The sequence below is a fragment of the Oncorhynchus nerka genome, linkage group LG3 (assembly GCF_034236695.1).
Source record: "Oncorhynchus nerka isolate Pitt River linkage group LG3, Oner_Uvic_2.0, whole genome shotgun sequence".
Taxonomy (NCBI): domain Eukaryota; kingdom Metazoa; phylum Chordata; class Actinopteri; order Salmoniformes; family Salmonidae; genus Oncorhynchus; species Oncorhynchus nerka.
In genome coordinates, this window is record NC_088398.1 from 10,468,286 (window position 1) to 10,495,940 (window position 27,655).

Genomic DNA, 27,655 nt, shown 5'->3' on the forward strand with positions numbered 1-27,655 from the left:
ACTCACAGTAGTAGGCCTACATGGGAAAGTCTTGATGTGTGGGATAGCATGTAGCTAACTTTTTAGGGCCAAAGCCAAGTTGGCGTAACCTATAACCAAGCTTAGCCTTTTGTTTTTTTCCAAAGGTTTGTAATTTTCTTGTTTTGTTCTAACCTGGAACTGACTCTCTTCTGTTGCCTCTGTTTGAAACTGCTGGGCCAACCTTAGAATAGGCTATACCCCACTTTCTGGCATGCTTAGGAAATCATTTTACTCCCACTGAATGTTACCTCACTCAGACCTAACATACAGTGCTAAACTTGTTTTGAACTGTGAAATAATTATATGGAAAATAGTCTCAAAATGCCAAATAACTGCACACCATTTTTATGTTTTTAAACAGCCTAAAACAGATTCAGGGTAGCCTAAGCAGCCAATAGTTGGCACTACATGTGCACTACTGTCTAGGCTTGATGAGCCTTCCCGGTAATACACTCGTGTCCCCCATGGAGCGGCATTCAGCTGCAAAGGCATCATCAAATATTTGTTTAACTAACCCAAGATAGACCACAGGCTGTCGTTTCCAATGGGAGCAAATTAATCATAGTGGGCAGAACAAGCAAGCGTTCTCATGTATTTTCGATTTAGGATGGTGCACACTCTTGACTGAGCACGGTGTACAACAAATTGTCCGAAAATATGAAAATGGTGGTGAAAATTTGTTTTATTAGTACACATTTTCCTGTTTTTAAGCGGCTCGACATTAAAGATGGTTAATGAGGTTGATTATGCCTTTGCAGTCTGAATGGAGGATGCTCTATTTACGAGCCGGTCCACAGGGGACACGAGTGTATTACCCGCAATGCCAATCAAACCTAGACGATAGTTGCGCTAGATTTGCACTATCGGCTGCCTAGGATAGATTCGTGGGTTCCTCAGTCAGCACACAGTTCATGCATTTAAAATGTTTAACGTTTTCCAACATTATAGCAATTCGGTGACTGAATCTGCGTTTGTTTGGGGAAAACTAAAATCAAAATAGAGTTGGCTGTAAGGTTGTTTACCTCTCAGTAGCTGGGTAATTTTGGAGGGCAGATTGCGTTTCTTCTCAGACCAACCCCTAACCCCCTCCTCCCTCACCAGACGCTCAGATATACTAGACTACGAAAACTTTGTTGGATGTTTCAGAAGAAACATTTCAGGACCAGATTTTTATTATTTTTTAACAAATGTATGTACGTTAAGTACGCTCATTAACCGTGTTTTATCAGTTTTGCAAAGGAGACCTTTTGTGTCGGTGAATTAAAACACTAGAAACATTGTATCTGAAGGAGCGCACTGGGCGGAGGCAGCGACCTAAGCATTTTTGGTATTCATCTAAACTCCACAGGCACCTCTTTTCCATTAATTGGACTTCTGACAGGTAATTTGTTTTCATTTGCCATAAATCTTTTGCCAAAAGGCAATTTTCCCCGTCAAAACATGTGAACAACTAGGCTACAACAACGTGACTGTTCTGACAGGCTGCTATACATGCACTTTGGGGAAGAAAGCTGTTATTGACCTGTGCGCAGCTTTAAAGTTTGTGTATAAATTCCTAAACTTATTTAAATAGCCTTGCAAGTAAGCCAATTTTTCAGTTGGTTTTAAGAACATTTAGCCTACAGAATGCTCCCCATATCATTACATTTACAACGATTTGTAAATATCTGAGAGCACGTGACCATACATTTTGTATTTATTTATTTCACCTTTATTTTATCAGGTAGTCCTACTGAAACCAAGGTATATTTTACAGATGAGTCCTGAATTACATAAATTACAGAAAATACATGCATCAAAATCTAAATGCAAAATGCTTGGAAGAAAAACATGGTCATAAAAACAAACACATTCATCAGCAATAAGGTCCTCAATCATCTTTCAGGATTGCCCAAGAGACACCAAAACATCTAGTTTAAGAACATGTAAGCTTGTTCCACAAATAAGGTGCAAGAAAAGTCATCAAAATGCTTTTTGAAAGACAGCTTTTCATCTATTCAGAAGCCCAGATATTTGTTAACAGGGACACGGATCAATATGGACACCATCCAAAGTACATATCATCAGTTATATTTACAGGACACAGAATCTACCCCTGCGGGACACCTCTTGTAATATACAGGTAACCTGATTTAACACCATCAGTAGATATATCGGTCAAGTGATTTTTAAAGTGGTTACATGCAGCCTGGTCTCGGGCCAATTGAAGAAAGACTGAATTAGCAGTGAGTGATCAACAGTATCAAAAGCCTTTGGCAGGTCAATGAAGAGGGCAGCACAATGTTGCCTTTTATCCATACAGTAAACCACATAACTAGGGATGCAGCAGAGGTAATGCTATGACATGGTCTAAAACCTGTTTGATGTACATTTAGAATAAAAAGGTAAGAAATATCTTAGCTTAGAATTAATCAAGGGTTCAAATATTTTAGCTAGGCAAGGCAGTTTAGAAATAGCATACATGACATAAGCCAATGACTATGGCAGCGATCATCAACTAGGGCCGGATAAATTATTACAAATAATTTGTAGACTGCAATAAGCACAAACAGATACTTTTGTGTATATATAGTGTATGTGGACATCCCTTCAAATTAGTGGATGTGGCTCTCTCAGCCACACCTGTTGCTGACAGGTGTATAAAATCGAGCACACCGTCATGCAGTCTCCATAGACTAACATTGTCAGTTGAATGGCCTTACTGAAGAGTTCAGTGACTTTCAATGTAGCATCATCATAGGATGCCACCTTTCCAACAATTCAGTTCGTCAGATTTCTGCCCTGCTAGTGCTTCCTGGCCAACTGTAAGTGCTATTGTGAAGTGGAAATGTCTAGGAGCAACAACGGCTCAGCTGCGAAGTGGTAGGCTACACAAGCTCACAGAATGGGACCGCCGAGTGCTAAATCGCATAAAAATCATCTGTCATCGGTTGCAACACTCACTACTGAGTTAAACAGCCTCTGGAAGAAACATCAGCACAATAACTGTTCGTTGGGAGCTTCACAAGCCTAAGATCACCATGCGCAATGCCAAGCGTCAGCTAGATTGGTGTAAAGTTCGCTGCCATTGGACTTTGGAGAAGTGGAAACACATTCAAATCAAACTTTATTTGTCACATGCATTGAATAGAACAGGATTAACTGTGAGATGCTTACTTACAAGCCCTTAACCAGCAGTGCAGTTCAAGAAAGAGTTAAAGTATTTACAAAATAAACTAAAGTAAAAAAGATAATAATTAACTAACACAATAAAATAATGAGGCTAAATACAGGGAATACCGGTACCGAGTGAATGTGCAGGGGTACCGGTTAGTTGAGATAATTTATACATGTAGGTAGGGGTGAAGTGACTATGCATAGATAATAAACAGCGAGTAGCAGCAGTGTAAAAACAAATGGAGGTGGGAGGGTGTCAATGTAAATAGTCCGGGTGGCCATTTGATTAATTGCTCCGCAATCTTATGTGGCTTTTAGGGGTAGAAGCTGTAAAGGAGCCTTTTGGTCCTAGACTTGGCACTCCGGTACCGCTTGCCATGCAGAAGCAGAGAGAACCGTCTATGACTTTGGTCACTGGAGTCTGACAATTTTTTGGCCTTTCCTCTGACACCGCCTGGTATATAGGTCCTGGATGGCAGGAAGCTTTGCCCCAGTGTCGTACACACTACCCGGTTAGGGTGCTCTCTCTGGTGTAGCTTTAGAACTTTTTGAGGATCTGGGGACCCATGCCAAATATTTTCTGTCTCCTGGGGGGGAAAAGGTGTTGTCGTGCCCTCTTCACGACTGTATTGGTGTGTTTGTGGACAACAAGGAACATGAAACTCTCCACCCGCTCCACTACAACCCCGTCGATGTTAATGGTGGCCTGTTCGGCCAGCCTTTTCCTTTAGTCCACAATCAGATCCTTTGTCTTGCTCACACTGAGGGAGAGGTTCTTGTCTTGGCACCACACTGCCTGGTCTCTGTCCTCCACCATATAGGCTGTTTCATCGTTGTCGGTGATCAGGCCTACCACTGTTGTGTAGTCAGCAAACTTAATGATGGTGTTAGAGTCGTATTTGAACAGGGAGTACAGAAGGGGAAGTCCAGGATCCAGTTGCAGGGAGGTGTTTAGTCCCAGGGTCCTTAGATTAAGAATGAGCTTTGTGGGAACTATGGTGTTGAATGCTGAGCTGTAGTTAATGAACAGCATTCTCACATAGGTGTTCCTTTTGTCCAGGTGGGAAAGGGCAGTGTGGAGTGCGATTGTGTCATCTGTGGATCTGTTGGGGTGGTATGCGAATAAAAATATATATAATTCTTCACATTTTCAAGCAGTCCGTTTATATTTTCCAACGTGGCTATACATTTGGGTGAGGTTTCATTTTCGCCTGAGTAGCCTCGTTTCACTACCAAAAATAAAATTAAACCATCTAGTGTTCAGCGAAATAACAACGCAATGTCAAATACAGCAAGCCTAGTCAAACAATTAACATCCAATCACATTAACTGTTACTCTCTTGCGGGAATGCCACAAATGGTCCATATGTGGCCAAACATAGCTGCTGCTCATTCCGTTTGCTTGAAAATTGATGAATGGTTCAAAAAAAGTAAGGCCTGCGTCCATAGAGACACATACCAGCTCTACTGGTAGTACTGTTACTACCAGCAGTACTACACCTGCACCTGTCGTCGACACAACTTGTTCTGCTTCCACGAGCCCATCCAATTCTAGCATAACTATTTCTACATTTGCTGTTAGCCCAGCTAGCATGGACACTGACAGTTGTGAATCTGATGCAGCCGAAGAGCTACTGCCCCCTTACCCGTGAAAGCACCAAACAGCAGATAGGGAGATTGGACCATCGAAGAGGAGCAAATATGATGAGAACTACATTGATTTGTGGTTCACTTATATTAGGAGTAGTGCCTTTCCTCAGCCACAGTGTGTTATATGTGCAAAAGTACTCTCACAACTCAATGAAACCTTCACTCTGGCGCAGACATTTAGAAGCAAAACATGCCCATTTGAAAAATAAGCCTCAGGAGTTTTTTTAAGCGAGAATTAAGACAACTTTAGATTAGTAAGACATATAAAAGCAACAGATACCATTAATAAGAAGGGGCTAAAAGCGTCTTATATGGTGAGCTACCGAGTGGCTAGGACAGGCAAGCCCCATACTATTGTGGAGGACTTAATTCTTCCTGCTGCTGGGGGAAAAGGACAAAACTATACAGACAATGTCTCCATCAAACAACACTGTTTCACGACGCATCAGTGACATGGCAGGACATGTTTTGAAACAATTACTGCTTCGCATACAAGCCAGTGAATTCTATGCGTTACAGCTGGATGAGTCTAAAACTGTTTGAATCATGTCTGTGAGTATACAGAACTTATGTAGCCGGCAAAACCCCAAGGACTAACCGTTCAGAATTTTTTTTTTGTCTCTGTTTCATCGAAAATACTTTTAAAAATCTGACACGTGTGCTGGATTCACAACGAGTGTAGCTTTAATTGAGTATCTTACATGTGTCATTTAATTAAAGTTAGATTTTTATATAATTGTTTTAAATTTGCCGCGCTGCATTTTCCCTGTTTTTTTCCCAAGTGGGACGCAACCGTCCCCTATACCATAGGAAGTTAAGGAAGACGACCTCTTCTGCAAACCAGGACAACAGGAGAGGATATTTTTTAAGTACTGGACAGCTTTGTGAAATCAAATGGACTTTGGTGGTCAAGATGTGTTGGTATCTGTACTGATGGCGCAAAAGCCATGACGGGGAGACATAGTGGAGTGGTAACGCGCATGCAAGCAGTTTCTCCCGACGCCACTTGGGTACACTGCTACAACCACTGAGAGGCTCTTGCTGCTAAGGGAATGCCTGACAGCTTGAAATACTTTTGCACACTACAGTGAAAATGGTTAACTTTGTTAAAGCAAAGTATTTTCTGCAATATGCAATGATATGAGCAGCGACCATGTAATGCTTTTACAACATACAGAAGTGCACTGGTTATCAAGGGTCAATATATTGATACGAGCTTAATGTTTTCTTTACTGACCGTCATTTTCTCTTGTCTGACTGTTTGTACTGACTGTGCATGATGACGAGTTTCTCACACGACTGGCCTATCTGGGTGTTTTTCTCACCTGAATGATCAATGTAGAATTACAGGGACTCTCCGCAACTATATTCAATGTACGGGACCAAATTGAGGCTATGATTAAGTTGGAGCGCTTCTCTCTGCATTAACAAGAACAACACACAGGTCTTTCCATAATTTTATGATTTTTTTGTGTGCAAATTATCTCAAGCTTACGGATGTCAGATGTGATATTGCGAAGCAGCTGAGTGAGTTGGGTGTGCAATTATGCAGGTACTTTCCCAAAACAGATGACACAAACAACTGGATTCGTTATCTCTTTCATGCCCTGCCTTCAGTCCACTTACCAATGTCTGAATAAGAGCGCCTCATTGAAATTGACAAGCAGTTCTGTGAAAATGTCATTTAATCAGAAGCCACTGCCAGATTTGGGGATTTTTGGACACTGATGCCCTTTGCAAACACATACCTATGTGAAAACATGTACCTATGTGAGAGGGGATTCCTGGCCCTCACTAGCATGAAAACTAAATACCGGCACCAACTGTGTGTGAAAAATGATTTAAGACTGAGACTCTCTCCAATACAACCCAACATTGCAGAGTTATGTGCATCCTTTCAAGCACACCCTTCTCATTAACCTGTGGTGAGCTATTTACAATTTTTGATGAACAAATAAGGTTTTATATGTAAGATGGTTAAATAAAGAGCAAACATGTAGGTATGACAGACTCTGTCAGTGAGAGGTTGACAATGTCAGTGAATACACTTGCTAGTTGTCAGTTCTCTGGAGTGATGACTCACACATCACCATCTGGCAGTCCGACGGACAAACTTGGATTTGGGGGATTCCAGGAGAACGCCACCTGCCCGAATGCATAGTGCCAACTGTAAAATTTGGTGAAGGAGGAGTAACGGTCTGGGGCTGTTTTTCATGGTTTAGGCCCCATAGTTCCAGTGAAGGGGGATCTTAACACTGACATTCTAGACGATTCTGTGCTTCCTTTGTGGCAGCAGATTGGCGAAGGCCCTTTCCTGTTTCAGCATGACAATCCCCCCGTGCACAAAGCGAAGTCCATACAGAAATTGTCTGTCGATCAGTGTGGAAGAACTTGACTGGCCTGCACAGAGCCCTGACCTCAACCCCATCAAACACCTTTGGGATGAATTGAAACGCAGACTGTGAGCCAGGCCTAATTGCCCAACATCAGTGCCCGACTTCACGAATGCTTTTGTGGCTGAATGGAAGCAAGTCCCTGCAGCAATGTTCTAACATGTAGTGGAAAGCCTATCCAGAAGAGTGTAGGCTGTTGTAGCAGTGAAGGGGGGACCAACTCCATATTAATGCTCATGATTTTGGACTGAGATGTTTAACGAGCAGGTGTGCACATACCTTTGGTCATGTAGTGTATAATATTTGAGTAAAACATTACCATGTCAAACCTCGCTTAAATTTGTATATGGTTACATATCTCTCTATTATGCGTGAGAATACTTTGGAACAGATTTCCAAAATGAATTTCACTTAGAGCCAATTTGCTTAAATTTTTACAGTATTTTATGTCCAACAAATTAAATCACCCGGGAGCCAAATTCGGCCACAAGCCACCAGTTGGCATAGGCCTGCTGTACCATAAATGTTCAAAACGGACTGGGTTAACAGTTTCGGTGCTTGTAGTAGCCTAGCCTGTTTGGGATAGGGGGCAGAATTTTCACGTTTGGATGAAAAGCGTGCCGAGAGTAAACTGCCTGCTACTCAGTCCCAGTTGCTAATATCATTAGTAGATTTTGATAGACAACACTCTAAAGTTTCTACAACTTGAGAAAACCTGAGGAAAACCCCACCAGGAAGTGGGAAATCTGAGGTTTGTAGTTTTTCAACTCTTTGCCTATCGAATATACAGTGTCTATTGGGTGAAATTGCACTTCCTAAGGCCTCCACTAGATGTCAACAGTCTTTAGAACATTGTTTGATGCTTCTACTGTAAAGGAGAGAGGAATGAGAGGGGATTGAGTCAGTGGTCTGGCGGAGTGGCATGAGCTGACCGTGCGTTCAGGTGAGAGTTAGCTTGAGTACCATTGCATTTCTGAAGACAAAGGAATTATCTGGTTGGAACATCCTAAAGATTGATTCTATACTTCGTTTGACATGTTTCTACGAACTGTAATATGACTTTTTTAAACTTTTCGTGTGAACTAAGCGATTGTGCATTGAGCATTTGGATTACTGGGCTAAACGCGCAAACAAAAAGGAGGTATTTGGACAAATTATGGACAAACATTTATTGTGGAACTGGGATTCCTGGAAGTGCATTCTGATGAAGATCATCAAAGGTAAGTGAATATTTATAATGCTATTTCTGACTTCTGACTCCAACATGGCGGATATATGTATGGCTTGATTTGTTGTCTGAGCGCCGTACTCAGATTATTGAAATGTTGCGCGATTTTTAACAGAATGTTCGAAAAAGTAAGGGGTAGGCTTAATTAAGGAGGCTGCGAATTCTTTCAGCTTTTTGTTAAAAATCACGCAAAATTTCAACGTCCTGCTACTCATGCCAGGAATATAGTATATGCATATGATTCGTATGTGTGGATAGAAAACACTCCGAAGTCTCTAAAACGGGTTAAACCATGTCTGTGACTATAACAGAACGTGTGTAGGAGGCAAAATCCCAAGGAAAACTCTTCACAAAAAACACACAAAAAATATCCCTCCGCCAGTCTCTGTATTGTCTATGGCAAGGGAAAATAGATAGCGTCCAGTTTACAATGCCTACAGCTTCCACACGATGTTGCCAGTACTGGCAATTGGCCTGAAGTTTATCCTTGGTTAGATGAGGAATAGGCACTTCCTGTCTTCGGGTACACCAGAGGAAGTTATGAAAGGGAGAAAATGGACCATGATTTCAAGACTTGCTGCTATCGAATACAGATCGCCCAGTGATCAATTTGATCGATTATTAACGTTTATTAATACCTAAAGTTGGATTACAAAAGTAGTTTGAAGTGTTTTGTCAAAGTTTATAGGCAACTTTTTTAATTTAAAAAAATGATGTTGCGTTTTTGAAAGCAGTTTTTTCCTGATCAGACGGGCTTCATAAATGGACATTTTGGGTATACATGGACGGATTTAATCGAAAAAAATACCCAATTGTGATGTTTATGGGACATATAGGAGTGCCAACAAAGAAGCTCATCACCGTTTTGTGTAGCGCCGGCTACGCTAATTATTCTGTTTACGTCCCCTTTGGGTATTTCGGGGGTTGCATGCTATCAGATAATAGCTTCTCATGCTTTCGCCGAAAAGCATTTTAAAAATCTGACATGTTGGCTAGATTCACAACGAGTGTAGCTTTAATTGAGTACCCTGCATGTGTGTTTTAATGAAAGTTTGAGTTGTATCGAGTACTATTAGTTGTCACTCTGAAATTTCCACTGATTTCCGCTGATGTTGATCCCTGTACAGGGCTGCAGCCCTAAGAGAAGTATATCTCTAATTCTGTGCGTAACCCTTGTATCTTATATTAAAGTTTATGATGACTATTTCTGTAAACTGATGTGGCTCTCTGCAAAATCACTGGATGTTTTGGAAGCAAAACATTACTGAACGTAACGTGTCAATGTAAACTGAGATTTCTGGATATAAATATCCACTTTATCGAACAAAACATACATGTATTGTGTAACATGAAGTCCTATGAGTGTCATCTGATGAAGATCATCAAAGCTTAGTGATTCATTTTCTCTTTCTGCTTTTTGTGACTCCTCTCTTTGGCTGTAAAATGGCTGTGTGTGTTTTTGTGACTAGGCTCTGACCTAACATAATCATATGTTGTACTTTCGCTGTAAAGCCTTATTGAAATCGGACACGATGGGAATATTAACAAGACGTTTCTTTCATTTGGTGTATTGCACTTGTGAATGTATGAAAGTTCATATTTCAAAAAAATATTTTTGAATTTCGCGTGCTGCCTTTTCAGTGGAATGTTGTCGAGAGGAGAACCCCTAGCCATAAGAAGCTAGTCTACTTCTCTTACTTTTTATTTGTCCTTTTCAGTTCAGTCAAAATGCAATAACCTCACAACTCTCTAGGCATGAGAAGTAGCTATCTATAGCCTAATGGGCTAGATGAAAACCATGACTGAGGTTAAAAGTATTTTCTAAGAATAACTTAGTTTAAACTTTGTTTACTTGAGGGTGAGCCTAGTCTCCTTTAAAGTAGAATGCTGTAACAAACACGATTATTGGCCTTTCTTATAACTCTTGCAGCATTTGGTAGATTAAGATATTGATTGGCAGTCCTTTGTTGTTAATCCTGTTCTTAAACCCTGGTTTGAGTGTTTAAATCTCTGTTTCTCTCTAAACCATGCCACACTGCTCCAACTCAGAAACCTTAAGTATGAGTAGTTATTGTCGCCTTATGGAACAGCTTCTCTATGCCTTGGGCTAGGGATGGGACAGATAGGGTCTGTGCCAAAAGATGGGCTCTGATCAAAAGATGGGCTCTGATCCGAGTCAGTGGGGCTAATAATTTTAATCACTGTCATATTATTATATTAAATACAGTGACGGCCATCTGATGCCCATCACAGTATGGTATTCCTTCATATGGAAATCTACATAATGTATAGTATGAGTTCTGCCACCTCATCTGCTGCCAGAGTAGTTCTTAATTATCATATTTCAGTTGGACAGAAGTCCTGAGGACAATGACTTAATCTGACAGGTGATGTAATGAATACATAATTAGATATATAATATGGCTAATTTGTATGTTCACCGTTCAATTCTCCCAAAATCCCACATTCGTGTTCTGCACATGAATCAAAAATACTCACAGTTTCCTAGAGATTAGTGTCAGGTGAGTACATTCTTCTGCAGGACTCCAACAAACAAGATTTTGTTTAAAGAAACATTTAGGCTTATAGTTGGAGTCATTGGAAGTTGGAAGTTTACATAGTTAGGTTGGAGTCATTAAAACTCATTTTTCAACCACTCCACAAATTTCTTGTTAACAAACTATAGTTTGGGCAAGTCGGTTAGGACATCTACTTTGTGCATGACACAAGTAATTTTTCCAACAATTGTTTACAGACAGATTATTTCACTTATAATTCACTGTATCACAATTCCAGTGGGTCAGAAGTTTACATACACTAAGTTGATTGTGCCTTTAAACATCTTGGAAAATTCCAGAAAATTGTGTCATGGCTTTAGAAGCTTCTGATAGGCTAATTGACATAATTTGAGTCAATTGGAGGTGTACCTATGGATGTATTTCAAGGCCTACCTTCAAACTCAGTTCCTCTTTGCTTGACATTATCGGAAAATCAAAAGAAATCAGCCAAGACCTCAGAAGAAAATGTGTAGACCAACACAAGTCTAGTTCATCTTTTCAGCAATTTCCAAACGCCTGAAGGTACCACGCTCATCTGTACAAACAATAGTATGCAAGTATAAACAACATAGCACCAGGCAGCCGTCATACCGCTCAGGAAGGAGACGCGTTTGGTCTCCTAGAGAAGAACGTACTTTGGTGCAAAAAGTGCAAATCAATCCCAGAACAACAGCAAAAAGGACCTTGTGAAGATGTTGGAGGAAACGGCTACAAAAGTACCTATATTGACATAATCTGAAAGGCTGCTCAGCAAGGAAGAAGCCACTGCTCCAAAACAGCCATAAAAAGCCAGACTACTGTTTGCAAAATGTGGACAAAGATCGTACTTTTTGGAGAAATGTCCTTTGGTCTGATGAAACAAAAATAGAACTGTTTCGCCATAATGACCATTGTTATGTTTGGAGGAAAAAGGGCGATGCTTGCAAGCCGAAGAACACCATCCCAGCCGTGAAGCATGGGGGTGGCAGCATCATGTTGTGGGGGCGCTTTGCTGCAGGATGGACTGGTGCACTTCACAAAATAGATGGCATCATGAAGGAAGAGGAAAATCATGTGGATATATTGAAGCAACATCTCAAGACATCAGTCAGGATGTTAAAGCTTGGTCGCAAATGGGTCTTCCAAATGGACAATGACTATACTTGACCATACTTCCAAAGTTGTGGCAAAATGTCTTAAGGACGACAAGGTCAAGGTATTGGAGTGGCCATCACAAAGCTCTGACCTCAATTCTATAGAAAATCTGTGGGCAGAACTGAAAAAGTGTGTTCGAGCAAGGAGGCCTAAAAACCTGACTCAGTTACACCAGCTCTGTCAGGAGGAATGGCCCAAAATACCCCCAACTTATTGTGGGAAGCTTGTGGAAGGCTACCCGAAACATTTGAGCCAAGTTAAACAATTTAAAGGCAATGCCACCGAATACTAATTGAGTGTATGTTAACTTCTGACCCACAGGGAATGTGATGAAAGAAATAAAAGCTGACATAAATCATTCTTTATCCTGTTATTCTGACATTTAACAATCTTAAAATAAAGTGGAGATCCTAGCTGACCTAAAACAGGGCATTTTTATTCTGATTAAATGTCAGGAATAGTGAGAAACTGAGTTTAAATGTAGTTGGCGAAGGTGTATGTAAACTTCCAACTTCAACTGTATCTGCTGTCTGTAACAAAAGTCAGGACACTTTCTGCCCAGCGTGCCAATGCCTCCACAAACAACACTCCAGTGTGAGAGTTTTGGTTTAAGAGCCACGACCGATAAACACATGATGGGAAAATCTAGAAGAAGGGCTTGGACGAACATTTGTAGAAAGAATGGTCTATGTGTGAAAAACGGACTGTAGCGGCATACCGTCGTGCGCAGTGACTGCACATTCCAGCTGAGAAAAAAAGCTGAGTTAGTGCCTTCAAAAAGTATTCACACCCCTTGACATTTTCCAATTTCTTTTTGTTACATACTGAATTTCAAATGGATGAAACTTAGATTTGTTTTTCACTGGCTTACACACAATAACCCATAATGTCAAAGTGGAATTGTTTTTTGTGTGTTTTTTTATTTATTTTTTTACAAATGAATTAAAAATGAAAAGTGGAAATTCCTTGAGACAATAATTATTCAACTCCTTTGATATGGTAAGCCTAAATAAGTTCAGGAGTAAAAAATGTGCTTTAACAAGTCCCTTAACAAGTTGCATGGACTCACTGTGTGCAATAAAAGTGTTTAACATTAGTTTTTTGAATGACAACCTTATCTGTACCCCACACATACATATAATTGTAAGGTCCCTCAGTCGAAGAGTGAATTTCAAACACAAATACCAGGGAAGTTTTCCAATGCCTTGCAAAGAAGGGTATCTACTGGTAGATGGGTCAAAAAATAAATATATATATTTTTAAAGCACACATTGAATATCCCTTTGAGCATGGTGAAGTTATTTATTACACTTTGGATGGTGTATCAATACACCCAGTCACTACAAAGATATAGGTGTCGTTCCTAACTCAGTTGCCGGAAAGGAAGGAAACCGCTCAGAGATTTCACCATGAGGCCAGTGGTGATTTTAACAGTTACTGAGCTTAATGGCTGTGATGGGAGAGAACTGGGGATGGATCAGCAACATTGTACTTATTTCACAATATTAACCTAATTAACAGTGAAAAGAAGGAAGCCTGTACAGAATAAACATATTCCAAAACATAATCCTGTTTGCAACAAGGCACTAAAATAATACTGCAAATAAATGTGGCAACGATATTCAGTTTTTGTCATGAATACAAAGTGTTTTTGGGGGGGCAAATCCAATACAGCACATTACGGAGTACCGCTCTCCATATTTTCAAGCATAGTGGTGGCTGCATCATGTTATGTGTATGCTTGTAATCGTTTAGGACTAGGGAGCTTTTCAGGATAAAAAAATAAATAGAATGGAGCTAAGCACCGGCAAAATTCGAGAGGAAAACCTGGTTGTCTGCTTTACACCAGACACTGGGAGATGAATTCAGCAAGAGAGTAACCTAAAACACAAGCCAAATCTACACTGGAGTTGCTTACCAAGAAGAAAGTGTATGTTCCTGAGTGGCCAAGTTACAGTGTTGACTTAAATCTACTTGAAAATCTATGGCAAGACCTGAAAATGGTTGTCTAGCCATGATTAACAACCAATTGGACAGAGCTTGAAGAATTTTTAAAATAATAAGGGGCAATTGTTGTACAATCCAGGTGTGGAAAGCTCTTAGAAACTTACCCAAAAAGACACTCAGCCGTAATTGCTTAAAGGTGATTCTAACATTTATTGACTTAGGGGATTGAATACTGACCTATTAGTGACCTATATATTAGTAATTTATTTCACTACATATATATATATTTTTTTTAACGAATGTTAGCATTTTTCTTCCACTTTGACATTACATGGTGTTTTGTGTAGATCTTTGACAACAAATTACAATTAAATCCATTTTAACCCCACTTTGTAACTCAACAAAATGTAGAAAAAGTAAAGGGGCGTGAATAATTTCTGAAGGCACTGTATGCCTTTAATCCCCTGACCAAATATCAAGTGCAACTCAACCCGGGTCTCTCCTCCCTGCATCTCGATACTGCCAGGACAGGATACCTGTGTTCTATGGTGCAGACACTGAAATAACCCCCTCTACCCTTACCCCGAGTCAGGAGCTAATAACATAAAGAGATCATGGGGGAACTGTTTAATATGGCTGCAATCCCGTTAACGGGATCGGTATGACAACAGCCAGTGAAAGTGCAGGGCGCCAAATTCAAAACAGAAATCTCATAATTTAAAATTCCTCAAACATACATGTATTTTATACCGTTTTAAAGGTAATCTTGTTGTTAATCCCACCACAGTGTCCGATTTCAAATATGCTTTACAGTGAAAGCACCACAAACGATAATGTTAGGTCACCACCAAGCCACAGAATTAAACACAGCCATTTTTCCAGCCAAAGATAGGAGTCACAAAAAGCACAAAGAGATAAAATGAATCACTAACCGTTGGTGATGTTCATCAGATGACACTCATAGGACTTCATGTTACACAATACATGTATGTTTTGTTTGATAAAGTTCATATTTATATCAAAATATCTGAGTTTACATTGGCGCGTTAAGTTCACTAGTTCTAAAAACATCCAGTGATTTTGCAGAGCCACATCGATTCAACAGAAATACTCATCATAAATGTAGATGATAATACAAGTTATACACATAGAATTATAGATATACCTTTCCTTAATGCAACCGCTGTGTCAGATTTCAAAAAAACTTTACGGAAAAAGCAAACCATGCAATAATCTGAGACTGCGCTCAGAAAAATAATCAAATTAGCCGCCATGTTGGAGTCAACCTAAACCATAAATTACATGATAAATATTCCCTTACCTTTGATCTTCATCAGAATGCACTCCCAGGAATCCTAGTTCCGCAATAAATGCTTGATTTGTTCGATAATGTCCGTTATTTATGTCCAGGTAGCTACTTTTGTGAGCACGTTAGGTATACATATCCAAACGTTCGTGCAGGTCGAGCATTACTCCGGACAAAAACTTCAAAAAGTTATATTACAGGTCGAAGAAACATTTCAAACTAAGTATAGAATCAAAAATGTGGATGCTTTTATCATATATCTTCAATAAAGTTCCAACCGGAGAATTCCTTTGTGTGTAGAGGAGCAATGGAATGCAGGTCGATATCATGTGGAATGCGCATGACCAGGAAATGGCTCTCTGCCAGTAACCTGACTCATTCAGCACTTATTCAGTCCCACAACACAGTAGAAGCCTCATTCAAGTTTCTAAAGACGGTTGACATCTAGTGGAATCCCTAGGAATTGCAACTTCATTCATATCCCACTGTGAATTCAATAGGGCTTGGGTTGAAAATCGACCAACCTCAGATTTCTCACTTCCTGTTTGGATTTCTTCTCAGGTGTTTGCCTGCCATATGAGTTCTGTTATACTCACAGACATCATTCAAACAGTTTTAGAAACTTCAGTGTTTCTATCCAATACTAATAATAATATGCATATATTAGAAACTGAGACTGAGGAGCAGGCTGTTTACTCTGGGAACCTCTGGTCACCTTTCATCCAAGCTACTCAATACTGCCCCTGCAGCCATAAGAAGTTAAAGTTGCAGGGTGTTGTGACTAGCTCTGCTGGTCCCCTCCGATACAAAGCTGTATGTGTTCATCAACAAGGCTGACGTTAAAATGCTGGAATCTGCACCTATTCCCCCCACAACCAGACCTGTCAGACACTGGTGGTGGGAGAACTTCAACACTCCGCTGGTCAGGACAACTGTGTAAGCCTGTTATGTTTCCTCATTATGAGCATAGCAGTCTTTCCATTACGTTATGCTTGAAATAAGTAATTGCGTCCCCCCAGGGGATTGAACTTGGTTCTCAAATAAAGCATTTGCTTTCTGTTTTGCCATTTTTCTCCTACACTTTCAATCGTTGTCTTTGGGAGGTCCTTCATGTTTCTGGTGGTCGTTTCCCTTTGTCTCCAGGTGACATGGATCTCTCTCTGTTGGTGGCATTCTGCTCCTGTGTTCCTCCTGCTTTGGGTGAGCTTTTTCCTTTCACTTTTTTATGTTTGAGCTTCTCTCTCAAAATACTTGACTCCAGCACATGAATGGTGACTGAGGAGCATTCACAGTGTGGTTGAGGGAAGTGTAATGTTTTATTCAGAGTGCCAGTGATTTAAAGAATGAGCTGGTTTCTGGTCTGTCTGTACTAACAGGGTCAGGATTTGGCAGGGAGATGCCAGGTAAGTATGCAGTGTATTGGATGCCTCAGCTGTGTCAAAGGAATGAGAAATGCAGTCTGTCTGCCTTGGAATAGACACATAATGCATGGCCATCCTTTTTGGCTTATCAGTTGCCCTAGAGCAGTGTTTCCCAACTCCAGTCCTCAAATACCCCCCTTTTTTTACAGTACACATTTTTATTTTAGCCCTGGACAAACAAACCTGATTCAACTTGTCAACTAATCATCGAATGAGTTGAATTTGGTGTTTTTGTCCGGGGCTACAACAAAAATGTGTGCTGGTGAGGGGGGGGACTGGAGTTGGGAAACACTGCCCGGTCCCCCCAGACTTTTCACATTTTTGTTTTAACCTTAAACTGGCACACCTGATTCAATAGGTCAAAGGCTTGATGATTAGTTGACTAATTGAACCAGGTGTGCCCGTTTAAGGTTAAAACAAAAGTGTGAAATGTCTGAGGGATGGGGGCAGAGGAGAGGGTTGGGAAACCCTGTCCTAGAGTATGGCTGTCTGTAGAGAAACTGGAAAGGTCATTCACAGTGCAGTGTTTCCCCCTAGGATGTTTTTCAGCAGTGGTGGCAGAGTTAGCAGGGGGAGGTTGGGGGTTGCAGTGGATGGGGTCATCCTGGGGCAGACATCAACATAATAAATAAATATATAATGTAAAAAAATGTCCAGTGTCGGCCAATGCATGTAGGGGAGACACTGCAATGTGATAGAGGAAAGTGTGTAGTGTCATATTTTAGCGAACTGTGTAGTGTCTTAAGAGTGCCAGTGATTAAAGAATGAGCTGGTCTCTGGTCTGTCTATACTAACAGGGTCATCTATAGGCAGGGACATGCCAGGTAAGTTTGTTTTATTGGATGCCTCAGTGTTGTCATAAAGGAATGAGAAACACGGTGTCTGTTTTGGAATGGGCACTGAGAATGCACAGCCATATTTGTTATTGGCTGGTCAGTTGCCCTAGAGCAAGGTTTCATCCAACTCAGTCTTGGGGTCCCCATTTTGGTTTTTGCCCTAGCAGTGCACAGCTGATTGAAATAACTCCTCGTCGGGGTGGCAGGACCGAGTTTGGGAAACTCTGCCGTAGAGCACATGTGTTGAACTCGGCCCTCCGTGAAATGAGTGTCTGTGGGTTTTCGCTCCGCCCTAATTAGTAAAGAACTCCCCTCACCTAGTTGTCTAGGTCTTAGTTGAAAGGAAAAAGCAAAGACCAGCAGACACTAGGCCCTCCATAGAATGAGTTTGATACCCCTAACCTAGAGTATGGCTCTCTGTAGAGTAACTAGCTTTGCTTTGTATGCACTTACATAGTGCGCAACTATATTGATTAAGTACTATTGTGTAAGGATTTCAAGTTATGATTAAATCCAGTTCATTTGAAATGGGCTCATTGAGGCTGGTGTAAGAAAGAGCTTTTGCTTTCCTGGCCAGGATTAGCCTTTTTCTCATGTGAGGGATTTTAGTAATCGGTCATTTGAAGTGCAGCTAAGCCTCCCATATTGTAGTAGCATGTGGCGCTAGGCAGTCCTACACTGCACTTTGGGTTGTGTTGTGCTGACTTGTTCCTGAGCAGATTACCCTACATTAGTTGTTTTTCTCCTCAGTCAGCAGGGTGATTTGAGTTCCCCTGGTAATGGAGAGGAATGACACCAAACAAAAGTGTTTGTCGGACATTAGGCTTATCTACTGCACCACAAAAAGCCCTGCTGACTCAGGTTGTCGTTCTCTGACATCCTTTAGAAGAAAACAAAATGAAAATGTCAACAGATACAAGATGAGCCAATCAGAGAAGCATTTCATTGTTAGAGAGCTGAGCAGTGATTATTGTACTACACCTTGGGATCTTCAAGAAGTGGTTCTATTACCTCTGTTCTCATCGAAGCAGGAGTACTTTATTTGGTGATCCAGATAACGTGACATCCATGTGATTTAGATTCTTAATCTAAATGGTATTGTGAGGGAAGATGTGACATTTGGTTGATTCTCAAATGGTTACTCACACTGCACAAGCCAACGTGCGTACACACACACACACACACACACACACACACACACACACAGTGAAGTCTGCTTTATTACATCACCCACCTGAGCTGACATGGGTCACTGGCCTTGGGAAATGACTGCAGAGTGGGTATGGTTAAAAATGCATCAGGACTTGTAACTCTGTGTGGTGTCTTGCATCATTGTAGCTTTAGCATTTCCACTACATTTCAACCACATTTTGCAACTTCCCCTTTACTCTTCTGAAGAGAGAGCCACCTGATTGTTGCCAGATTGTATTTAAAAGCATGCACTGTGTATCGCATCACCCAGTGGTTTAATCTGTGTAAGTGCATGCGCCATTCCTAAACCTTCAGTACAAGTGGACCAGTCTTACACTACAACCAGTCTTACTATCATGTGTACAGTAGTCACTATTTACATTCAATGTACACCTCTGGAACACTTGACTACAGTTCTGAAGGTAAACAGAGCCTTAAACCAGTTCTGAAAGCTTCGTAGTTCACACCAAGCACACAGTCAGAGCTATTCTCTGTCAATCATTAATGCTTTCTGTCTTTTGTTTTCCAGCATCGACGATGGTTGAAAAGGGTAAAGGTTTCTTGTTGTTTCAGATGAAGATTACTGTACTGATTGTATTTCACTTTAAAGAGCATGTTGGCAAATCACATACTTTTTGGTCACCCACCATCTTTTCACACCAGTTGCACCCGAAACTCAGTTTGTTTGAATTAGTTTAACTCCAAACATGGTGTTTAAGTTTCTATTGAAAGGGATCCCTATGAATGTGTGTGATTTAAAGGAGATTTAATTCCCAGCAGGGCCACAACATTTTTACAAGTCTCCCAGCTGTTCCTTTACAATGCATTCCATCTGGCGCATGCGCAGCTCTGTCATCTATTTGCTTTGGCTGGCGAGGGTACAAGTGGCCGAGGGGACAAGTGGTCTAATGTGCCCTTTTTAATACCATAGCTGCAATTTCAATGTAGATGTAATAACTGTGAATAATAACATTCTACAAAATGCAGTCACACACTAAATGTATCTTGTTTTCATGTATTCCCTCTCCTTCTCCCCTCCCAGACTATGACTCTGCATTTCACTACGGTGAGTGGGGGATGGATCAACATGGACTAACTCCACTGGGGGTAAACGTGACACTTCTCAGGAAATATCTGGGAGGTCAAGACGGGCTCGCGTTTTCCCTCCATTTTTCAAGTTCAACTGGCAAACAGTCCCTCCCACTCTGCTGTAGTCTCATTTCTTAACACACTGCTCTATCCTGTCTTCAGCAGGTCTATGCATTCACAGACACATTATAGGATATATTCAGCTCTTACAGTAAATATCCTTCCATGTTTGAGGCAGTAATATCAATCAAAATATAGATACCTATAGATGTGAACCTGATGGATTTATCAATCGTGGCATATACATATGTTTGAATTATCTCATAGGAACATGGTGTCATAATTGCATAGCTTTGCTATGCTGTAATACACCCTAAGAGGGTACAGTGCATACGTATGTACTGATTAAGATGGTTTATGTTACACTGTGCCTTGCACATGTTCTGTAGTAGTGGGCCTTACTGTGCAGGGATAAAAATGTATTTCTGTTTCAGATTATGAATCTCTGAGGATCGGTGGACTGATCTTCGCTGTGGTACTGTTTGTCATGGGCATTGTCCTAATCGTCAGTAAGTCTGTCTGCCCAACTACGGTTATACTTCAATTGAAATAAAATGTGATTAGTCCCATAAGTTTATTTCTACTGTACCAATCTCATTCCATAATTGTATTTCTGCGCTGTTCAACATGCTGATCCATTGGACAGCCCTTCTTTACCAGTCCAGTCCTTATAAACAAGCCTGGGATCAGTTACTTGCTGGGGGCTGGGATGCAGGCCAACATGCCTTGCACAACCCCCAGGACACCCAACACCTCTCTACCCTGTAGGCATCTGCACATCTAGGGCACTGACTAAAACTGACCTGGACGCTATGTAGCCTTTTCCCCTCCCTCCTCATCTCATGTTCTTGCACTCATCCACCCCACCCATAGCTGCAGCCCCCCACCCACCCTAAATCTTACTCCAAGCGTCCATTACATTGGTCATAGATATCACAGGGGGCAGAGGGAGTGTCCCCTCTCCTGCTACTACACATGTGCAAAGAGAAGGCTTTGGGTCTTCAGTGTTCTGTCCAAGCTGTACAAATAATTAATCATTCAAGCGCTTAGTTTGGGTATTTTTTACTGGATAGGGTCTTGTAAAATATAATATTCCAACTTCGAAACAGATCAGTTGCTGAAGTATCTTCATTCTAGTGCTAGTTTAGCAGGCAGTATATTCATTCTAGTGCTAGTTTACCAGGCATGTGTCTTTGACACCTAGGATGGAGAGAGGCCTGTCAACTCTGGCTATCCTCAGAGTATATCATCTTTCCATCATAGTAGCTCTTCTTCACACCAATTTCTCTCTCTCTGCAGGCCAGAAATGCCCATGCAAATCAAGTCCGAAGTCACGGTAAGTTGGACAAAGAGATAGTGTTGATAAAACATGGCGCAGAAAGAACTTTGTGCGGTCCAAACACTTAAGACACCTTCGTCCACTTACCCTCGCCTTATGCCTGTTATGTACACAGAGAATTGACCCTTTACTGGGAATTTATTCCTTCACACGGTAAATCTGGGGAAAAGGGGCTGAACGGAACCAAAGCAAAGAAAGTACATGTCAAAGCCCCCTCTCCTACCCAACCACTACTTACCTATCTTAGCACCACCTGGTACGCTAACCAAAATACAGGGGCTGGTCCGCCCAGGTCTTACCTAGTGTGCATAGACAGTAAATACTACGGGTTGTGTATGCCCGCAGGCCTCTTGCCTAAGCACTCCCTAGGTGCCTTCCCCCCTGGGAACAAATTAAACAGAATTATACAAACTACTTCACCAAAAAAAAAAGAAACTGAGAAACGACACAGGACATAACTATCAGCTCTCTCTGAGCAACAACTAATACAGGACATAACTATCAGCTCTCTCTGAGCAACAACTAATACAGGACATAACTATCAGCTCTCTCTGAGCAACAACTAATACAGGACATACCAATCAGCTCTCTCTGAGCAACAACTAATACAGGACATACCAATCAGCTCTCTCAGCAACAACCACAGAACATAACCATCAGCTCTCTCTGAGCAACAACTAATACAGGACATACCAATCAGCTCTCTCTGAGCAACAACTAATACAGGACATACCAATCAGCTCTCTCAGCAACAACCACAGAACATAACCATCAGCTCTCTCTGAGCAACAACTAATACAGGACATACCAATCAGCTCTCTCTGAGCAACAACTAATATAGGACATACCAATCAGCTCTCTCAGCAACAACCACAGAACATAACCATCAGCTCTCTCTGAGCAACAACTAATACAGGACATACCAATCAGCTCTCTCTGAGCAACAACTAATACAGGACATACCAATCAGCTCTCTCAGCAACAACCACAGAACATAACCATCAGCTCTCTCTGAGCAACAACTAATACAGGACATAACCATCAGCTCTCTCTTGAGCAACAACTAATACAGGACATAACCATCAGCTCTCTCTGAGTAACAACTAATACAGGACATACCAATCAGCTCTCTCTGAGCAACAACTAATACAGGACATAACCATCAGCTCTCTCTGAGCAACAACTAATACAGGACATACCAATCAGCTCTCTCAGCAACAACCACAGAACATAACCATCAGCTCTTAACAACAACCAACACAGGACACACTAATCAGCTCTCTTCTGAGCAACAGAACACTGGCTTATATAGCTGGAGAGGAGTCTGTAATGGGATACAACTGTATCCCCTGACGAGAGATGGCGGGGTCAGATCTCCAATCACCGATGTGGCCCACCAATCAGCTGCTTGGGGGGGAATTTCAGGAAGCCATTTCCTGAAACACACACACACACACAAAACCACAACACAGAAACTGGGGAACGTAACAATGCCCTTGGGGGAATCTCCGTCGCCATCTTGGAGGGTGGTCCAAATGATTAGCCAAGCAAGGGACGTTTGCAACCTAAGCCCCTCAGTCCTCGCTTTTGTTCGGCTTTGCGAGTGTACAATTATGTTCACTCCGGGGCCTGAAACTCCCAATAATTAAATTTGCAACGATTGTACATCCGCTAAGAAAAGTCAGTGATAACTTATAACAACATCAATGGAGAAGTCAACATACGAGTGTAAGTAAAAACGAATGCAAATAAGTTAGAAATTGTGCTAATAATGCACACGATGGCACAAACACATCTCGTAAAAAGTACGTTTTTGGCAATTGTAGAAATAAAACATTTTCCTTCAGAAGTTCGTTAGGCAGGCTAACGTTAGTTAGCTACTTAATTTGCTAGCTATCTTACAGTAGGCGTATATTAATAATGATATATTAAATATAAGTAGACATGCACTCATGATTGTCTGTAGCACATATAAATTAACCACAAGCTACCGGTGGCTGAAAACACAATCATCACAGGATGAACGAGTGATGCATTTTCGGCCAAGGATGGTTCTACCCCAGCTGGCATGAGAGGAATATTTACTTTTTTCCTGACAACAAGGGTAATATTCTCACATATGAACAATTTATACATTGAAAGAGTTTCCAATACCTTTCAGAGAGTTTTTCTGTGATCAAATCCGTTCCCAGTGGTCTAACTACACTAATGAAAACTCATTTTAGCTTTGGGAATGATCACAAAGTTGATCCAGAACTCAGATTGGAAGGTGTGGGTTTACTTGAGAAATCTTGATGTAATAAATATATAAGACAAATTCTTAATTCACAAAACCAACTTACACCGAGAAGAAAGTATTTCTGGAACATGCTTAATCCTGACATTGTCTGGAAAAATGCATGGTTAAGGCCTTACAAATACTGTATACCAAACGAAGTTAAGGAAGATGCACTTCAACATTTTACAATAGATATATCCATGTATTTCTATGATTTCCAAATTTGTGGCTATTGATGATATCTGTGTTTTCTGTGAAAAAGAAGCTGAGAATCTGTCTCACTTGTTCTTTGAATGTAAATTTGTGACAGAATTTTGGGAAACCTTGCAAAGTACTTATTTACCATTATGAACACTGCCTATAATTTTAACATAAAATATATAATATGTTACTATTGCAATGATAACAAAACCACTGAAATGATTGTTAATTTTTTTATTCTTGTTGCCAAATACTTTATACACAAACCAAAATTCTATTCCAAAATTACCAATTTTTCGGATTGAATTTAATTATCTTATTAAAACACTAACCCTAGTGAATAACAACAAGAATAACATCTTCATGAATCATTATAATAAGATATTTTCAGAGTGAATATAATTGCACTTAAATTGTTTATTTTTTGTATTTTTTTAAAAATGTTTTGTATGTTTGAGCATTGTTAATACCTGTGTTTGGTTTGCTAGACATGTTTGATGTAGCAATGTAAGTTGATTTTTGTATTATGAATTAAATCATTCCTTCCTCCCTCGCCCCTTGCCCTGCAAGTGTATACTCGTCAGACGTCATGATACCTCATCAGAAGTGTCCACTTAATTTGAGGGCTGAAGTGTTTGGACCGCAACCCTTAACAGAGTTCATTGTAAGGCCTTTAAAGTGTAATCTCTAGACCAGTAAGAGGAGCTTTTTAGAATATTCTTAACCGTTAGACAGAAGCTTCAGTACTCATTTTGAGTTTTAATACATTTCCCCCCTATGTTTTAGGGTTTAGATGGCTTGTTTAGGTATTGTATACTTTTTAATCACTGTCCAAGTAGTGATTTTGCTCTAGTGGTTTACCTGTTTGTTTTCCATTTTCCTCTCTTAGGCCTTCTGGGGTACCTGAGGCAGAGGCAGGGGTTGTGACAGGTAAAATCATCCATATCTTTGTCTTCAATGGCATATTGGTCTTTATCAAATGTCTGATTTGTATGTATCATTTTATTTATGAAACCAATACATCTCATCATGTTTACCATTCTGCTCTCAGGTCCCCAGTGATGTAAAGTCTCGCCACCAGGCGGCAGCATTGGACAGTGGAGGACTAACTATGGCTATCTCCCAGAGAGCACAAGGCTCCTTTTTAAAATTTCATCCTGCTGATATGTTCTCTTGACATGTTTTTTCTTTTCTCTTTTTTCTATATGAATGAATCTACAGCGACAGTATTCTGAAGGCATAATTGGTTGATGCAGTAGGGTAGGCTATAAAACCTTCTGTCATATGTGATAGACACACATGAACAAGCGATTTTGTAAGTTAGAATTTGACTATTTATGACTATTTTAAATTGTAATATTTCCACATTGTTAAATAAAGTGATGTAGATGGGTCATTGTGTGTTGTTTCAACTTTTCCCACTATCAGCCACTGGCATAGACTGTCTCCCTGTCAGTCACTGGCATAGACTGTCTCCCTGTCAGTCACTGGCATAGACTGTCTCCCTGTCAGTCACTGGCATAGACTGTCTCCCTGTCAGCCACTGGCATAGACTGTCTCCCTGTCAGCCACTGGCATAGACTGTCTCCCTGTCAGCCACTGGCATAGACTGTCTCCCTGTCAGCCACTGGCATAGACTGTCTCCCTGTCAGCCACTGGCATAGACTGTCTCCCTGTCAGTCACTGGCATAGACTGTCTCCCTGTCAGCCACTGGCATAGACTGTCTCCCTGTCAGTCACTGGCATAGACTGTCTCCCTGTCAGCCACTGGCATAGACTGTCTCCCTGTCAGCCACTGGCATAGACTGTCTCCCTGTCAGCCACTGGCATAGACTGTCTCCCTGTCAGCCACTGGCATAGACTGTCTCCCTGTCAGCCACTGGCATAGACTGTCTCCCTGTCAGTCACTGCTACTGGCCCAGTTTTTCCCCAGTAGCCAGTTCTAATGGATATTCAGCACACCCGTTTTGCTGATGTTGCACCTTTCTGCAGGCAATAGTAGATGAATTCATTCAACCTCCTGACAAGTGCAGCAACATCAAACATGCTGCAGCCTATTGTTTAGAACCATTGTTGCATGCTAATCTGATAGGCCACTTTTTGTTAAGCAAAAACTATCAGATTAGCATGAAAATAACTCCGTTATTGGTATTGGTATATTCTTGGCCAAAGAGGGTCTAGCTGCAGGATGGATGAGGGAGAGGACCTGTCAAAGACAGCTTTTCAATAGTGACAGGTGTATTTCACCCTTCTAGGAAAGTGGCCACAATCGAAAGAAGGTGGGGGGTTGACTGCATAAGATAAACCTTTTTATCATCCCATTAGGAAAATACTTGAAATCATAATTCCCATTTGAAATGATAAGAATTCTCCTAAATTCACTTGGTCACTCAAATATAGGCTAACTACGGCATTCCTTGTGAAATAATGTAGCTCATTAAACTGGAGTAAAATGATTGCATGAAAGATCACATGCATTTTCTGCCTTCACCAGCACCAGGGACTTAAAGATGTTTTCTTCTTTACTATACATTTACTCTGTATTTTTATATAGATGCTAAGACGGGAATTCCTTTGTGCACAGCCTCTCCCGTGTAGCTCTGCTGCTAGGAATATCTTCTCTCCTCGTGCCGCATTACAAAAGAGACACGCCAATGGGTGGAATAGGGAGAGACCTGTTAGCGCATTCCTCCTCTCGCAGTTTCCCACGCCTCCTCCTGGCATAATGATAGTGGGCTACTCGAGTGCAGTAGAAAACCATCCGCATTGGCAGGCACATTTTTTTTCAACTTCACACGGTCTTTGGGGGATACCTCAGTAGACTGAGGCTGCAGTATTGAATAGCCTATAACCGAATGCAGTGCCTGTGCATCACCACCAGAGGACCCCCCCCCCATGCCTTCTAAGTGTTGGTGCAATTTACTTTATTGAGCCGCAGTTTTCTTTCTTTTCTTCCAATCCTACTCCACACACCTCAAAAGTGCGCGTCTTCTCATTTTCTGTCCGCTGACCTGAAAACCTGCATCGGGGCGCAAGAGAGACTCAGCAGACAAAGACCCAGTATATCCAGACTGCAGTCATGGCAACTGAAGGAGGTTTGTCTTCTTCTGACTGTAGCCTATGCTAGAGCATCTTTAAATTTAAAAATACCAAAAACAATTGAAACTACATAGTGCGTTTCATGATGTTTTTGTTGTTCTTCAGTTCAGTGTTTTATGTACAGGTTCTTTGCTCAGGCTGTTCTTGCACATCAATTATTTAGGCTAAGCTTGCTCCTAGACTCATCCCATCAATCTCCAATTCATGGGATTGATGAGCAATTGGTGCATAGGTGGTAGAGCGCCATTACAGGCTAGGCTACTTTTCCACTTCCATTTAATATATGAACATATTGCTTATTTTTCTAATTACGTAATACTCACCGTCTTTTTTGGAAATTAATAGTTTTCTTATCATTTGTAAATGGTTGTGTTGGCTTGCCCATCAGGATGCAAGAGGGGAGGGGTAGTGCGCTGGGGAGAAGTTGAAAGCGCCAACTTAGCCATTACATGAAGTGGGGGTTCAGCAACATAAATCTGCATTGTCGACGCTCTGTTTAATAAGTGCTGCCAATATGATCTTATAGCCTACTGCTCGTGAAAGTCAAGAGATAGCATATTTACTTGAATTATGGCTGGGCGCTCTCATCTGAATATATATATTGGAGAACAGTTCAGCACCAGGGGTGTGGACAGCACTTTAGTGTATAAAATAAAAATATTGTACTAACAATTATTACGATTGTTCTATTTTTGAACACATCCGATATGGATAATCGATACATGTAACTTGATTGATTGTCTTGTAA

General features: G+C 40.9%; 1 protein-coding gene across 6 annotated transcripts; it reads left to right on the forward strand.

The window, feature by feature from the left end:
* The first annotated feature begins 900 nt into the window (after nt 1-900).
* On the forward strand, nt 901-25,204 carry LOC115102049 (FXYD domain-containing ion transport regulator 6-like). Of its 6 annotated transcripts, XM_029621575.2 has the most exons (10): nt 1,084-1,402; nt 16,537-16,593; nt 16,770-16,796; nt 17,612-17,638; nt 19,371-19,391; nt 19,884-19,907; nt 20,425-20,499; nt 21,290-21,326; nt 24,698-24,738; nt 24,860-25,204. In XM_029621575.2, the coding sequence occupies exons 2-10, from the start codon at nt 16,542-16,544 to the stop codon at nt 24,868-24,870; spliced, it is 315 nt and encodes a 104-aa protein (XP_029477435.1). In that variant the 5' UTR covers nt 1,084-1,402; nt 16,537-16,541; the 3' UTR covers nt 24,871-25,204. The 6 variants fall into 6 exon arrangements, with proteins under 6 accessions (XP_064864394.1, XP_064864397.1, XP_064864384.1 ...); XM_065008312.1 differs by lacking the exons at nt 24,698-24,738; nt 24,860-25,204 and adding an exon at nt 24,379-24,691 and having other exon boundaries at nt 904-1,402; XM_029621585.2 differs by lacking the exon at nt 17,612-17,638 and having other exon boundaries at nt 1,085-1,402.
* The last annotated feature ends 2,451 nt before the right edge of the window (nt 25,205-27,655 follow it).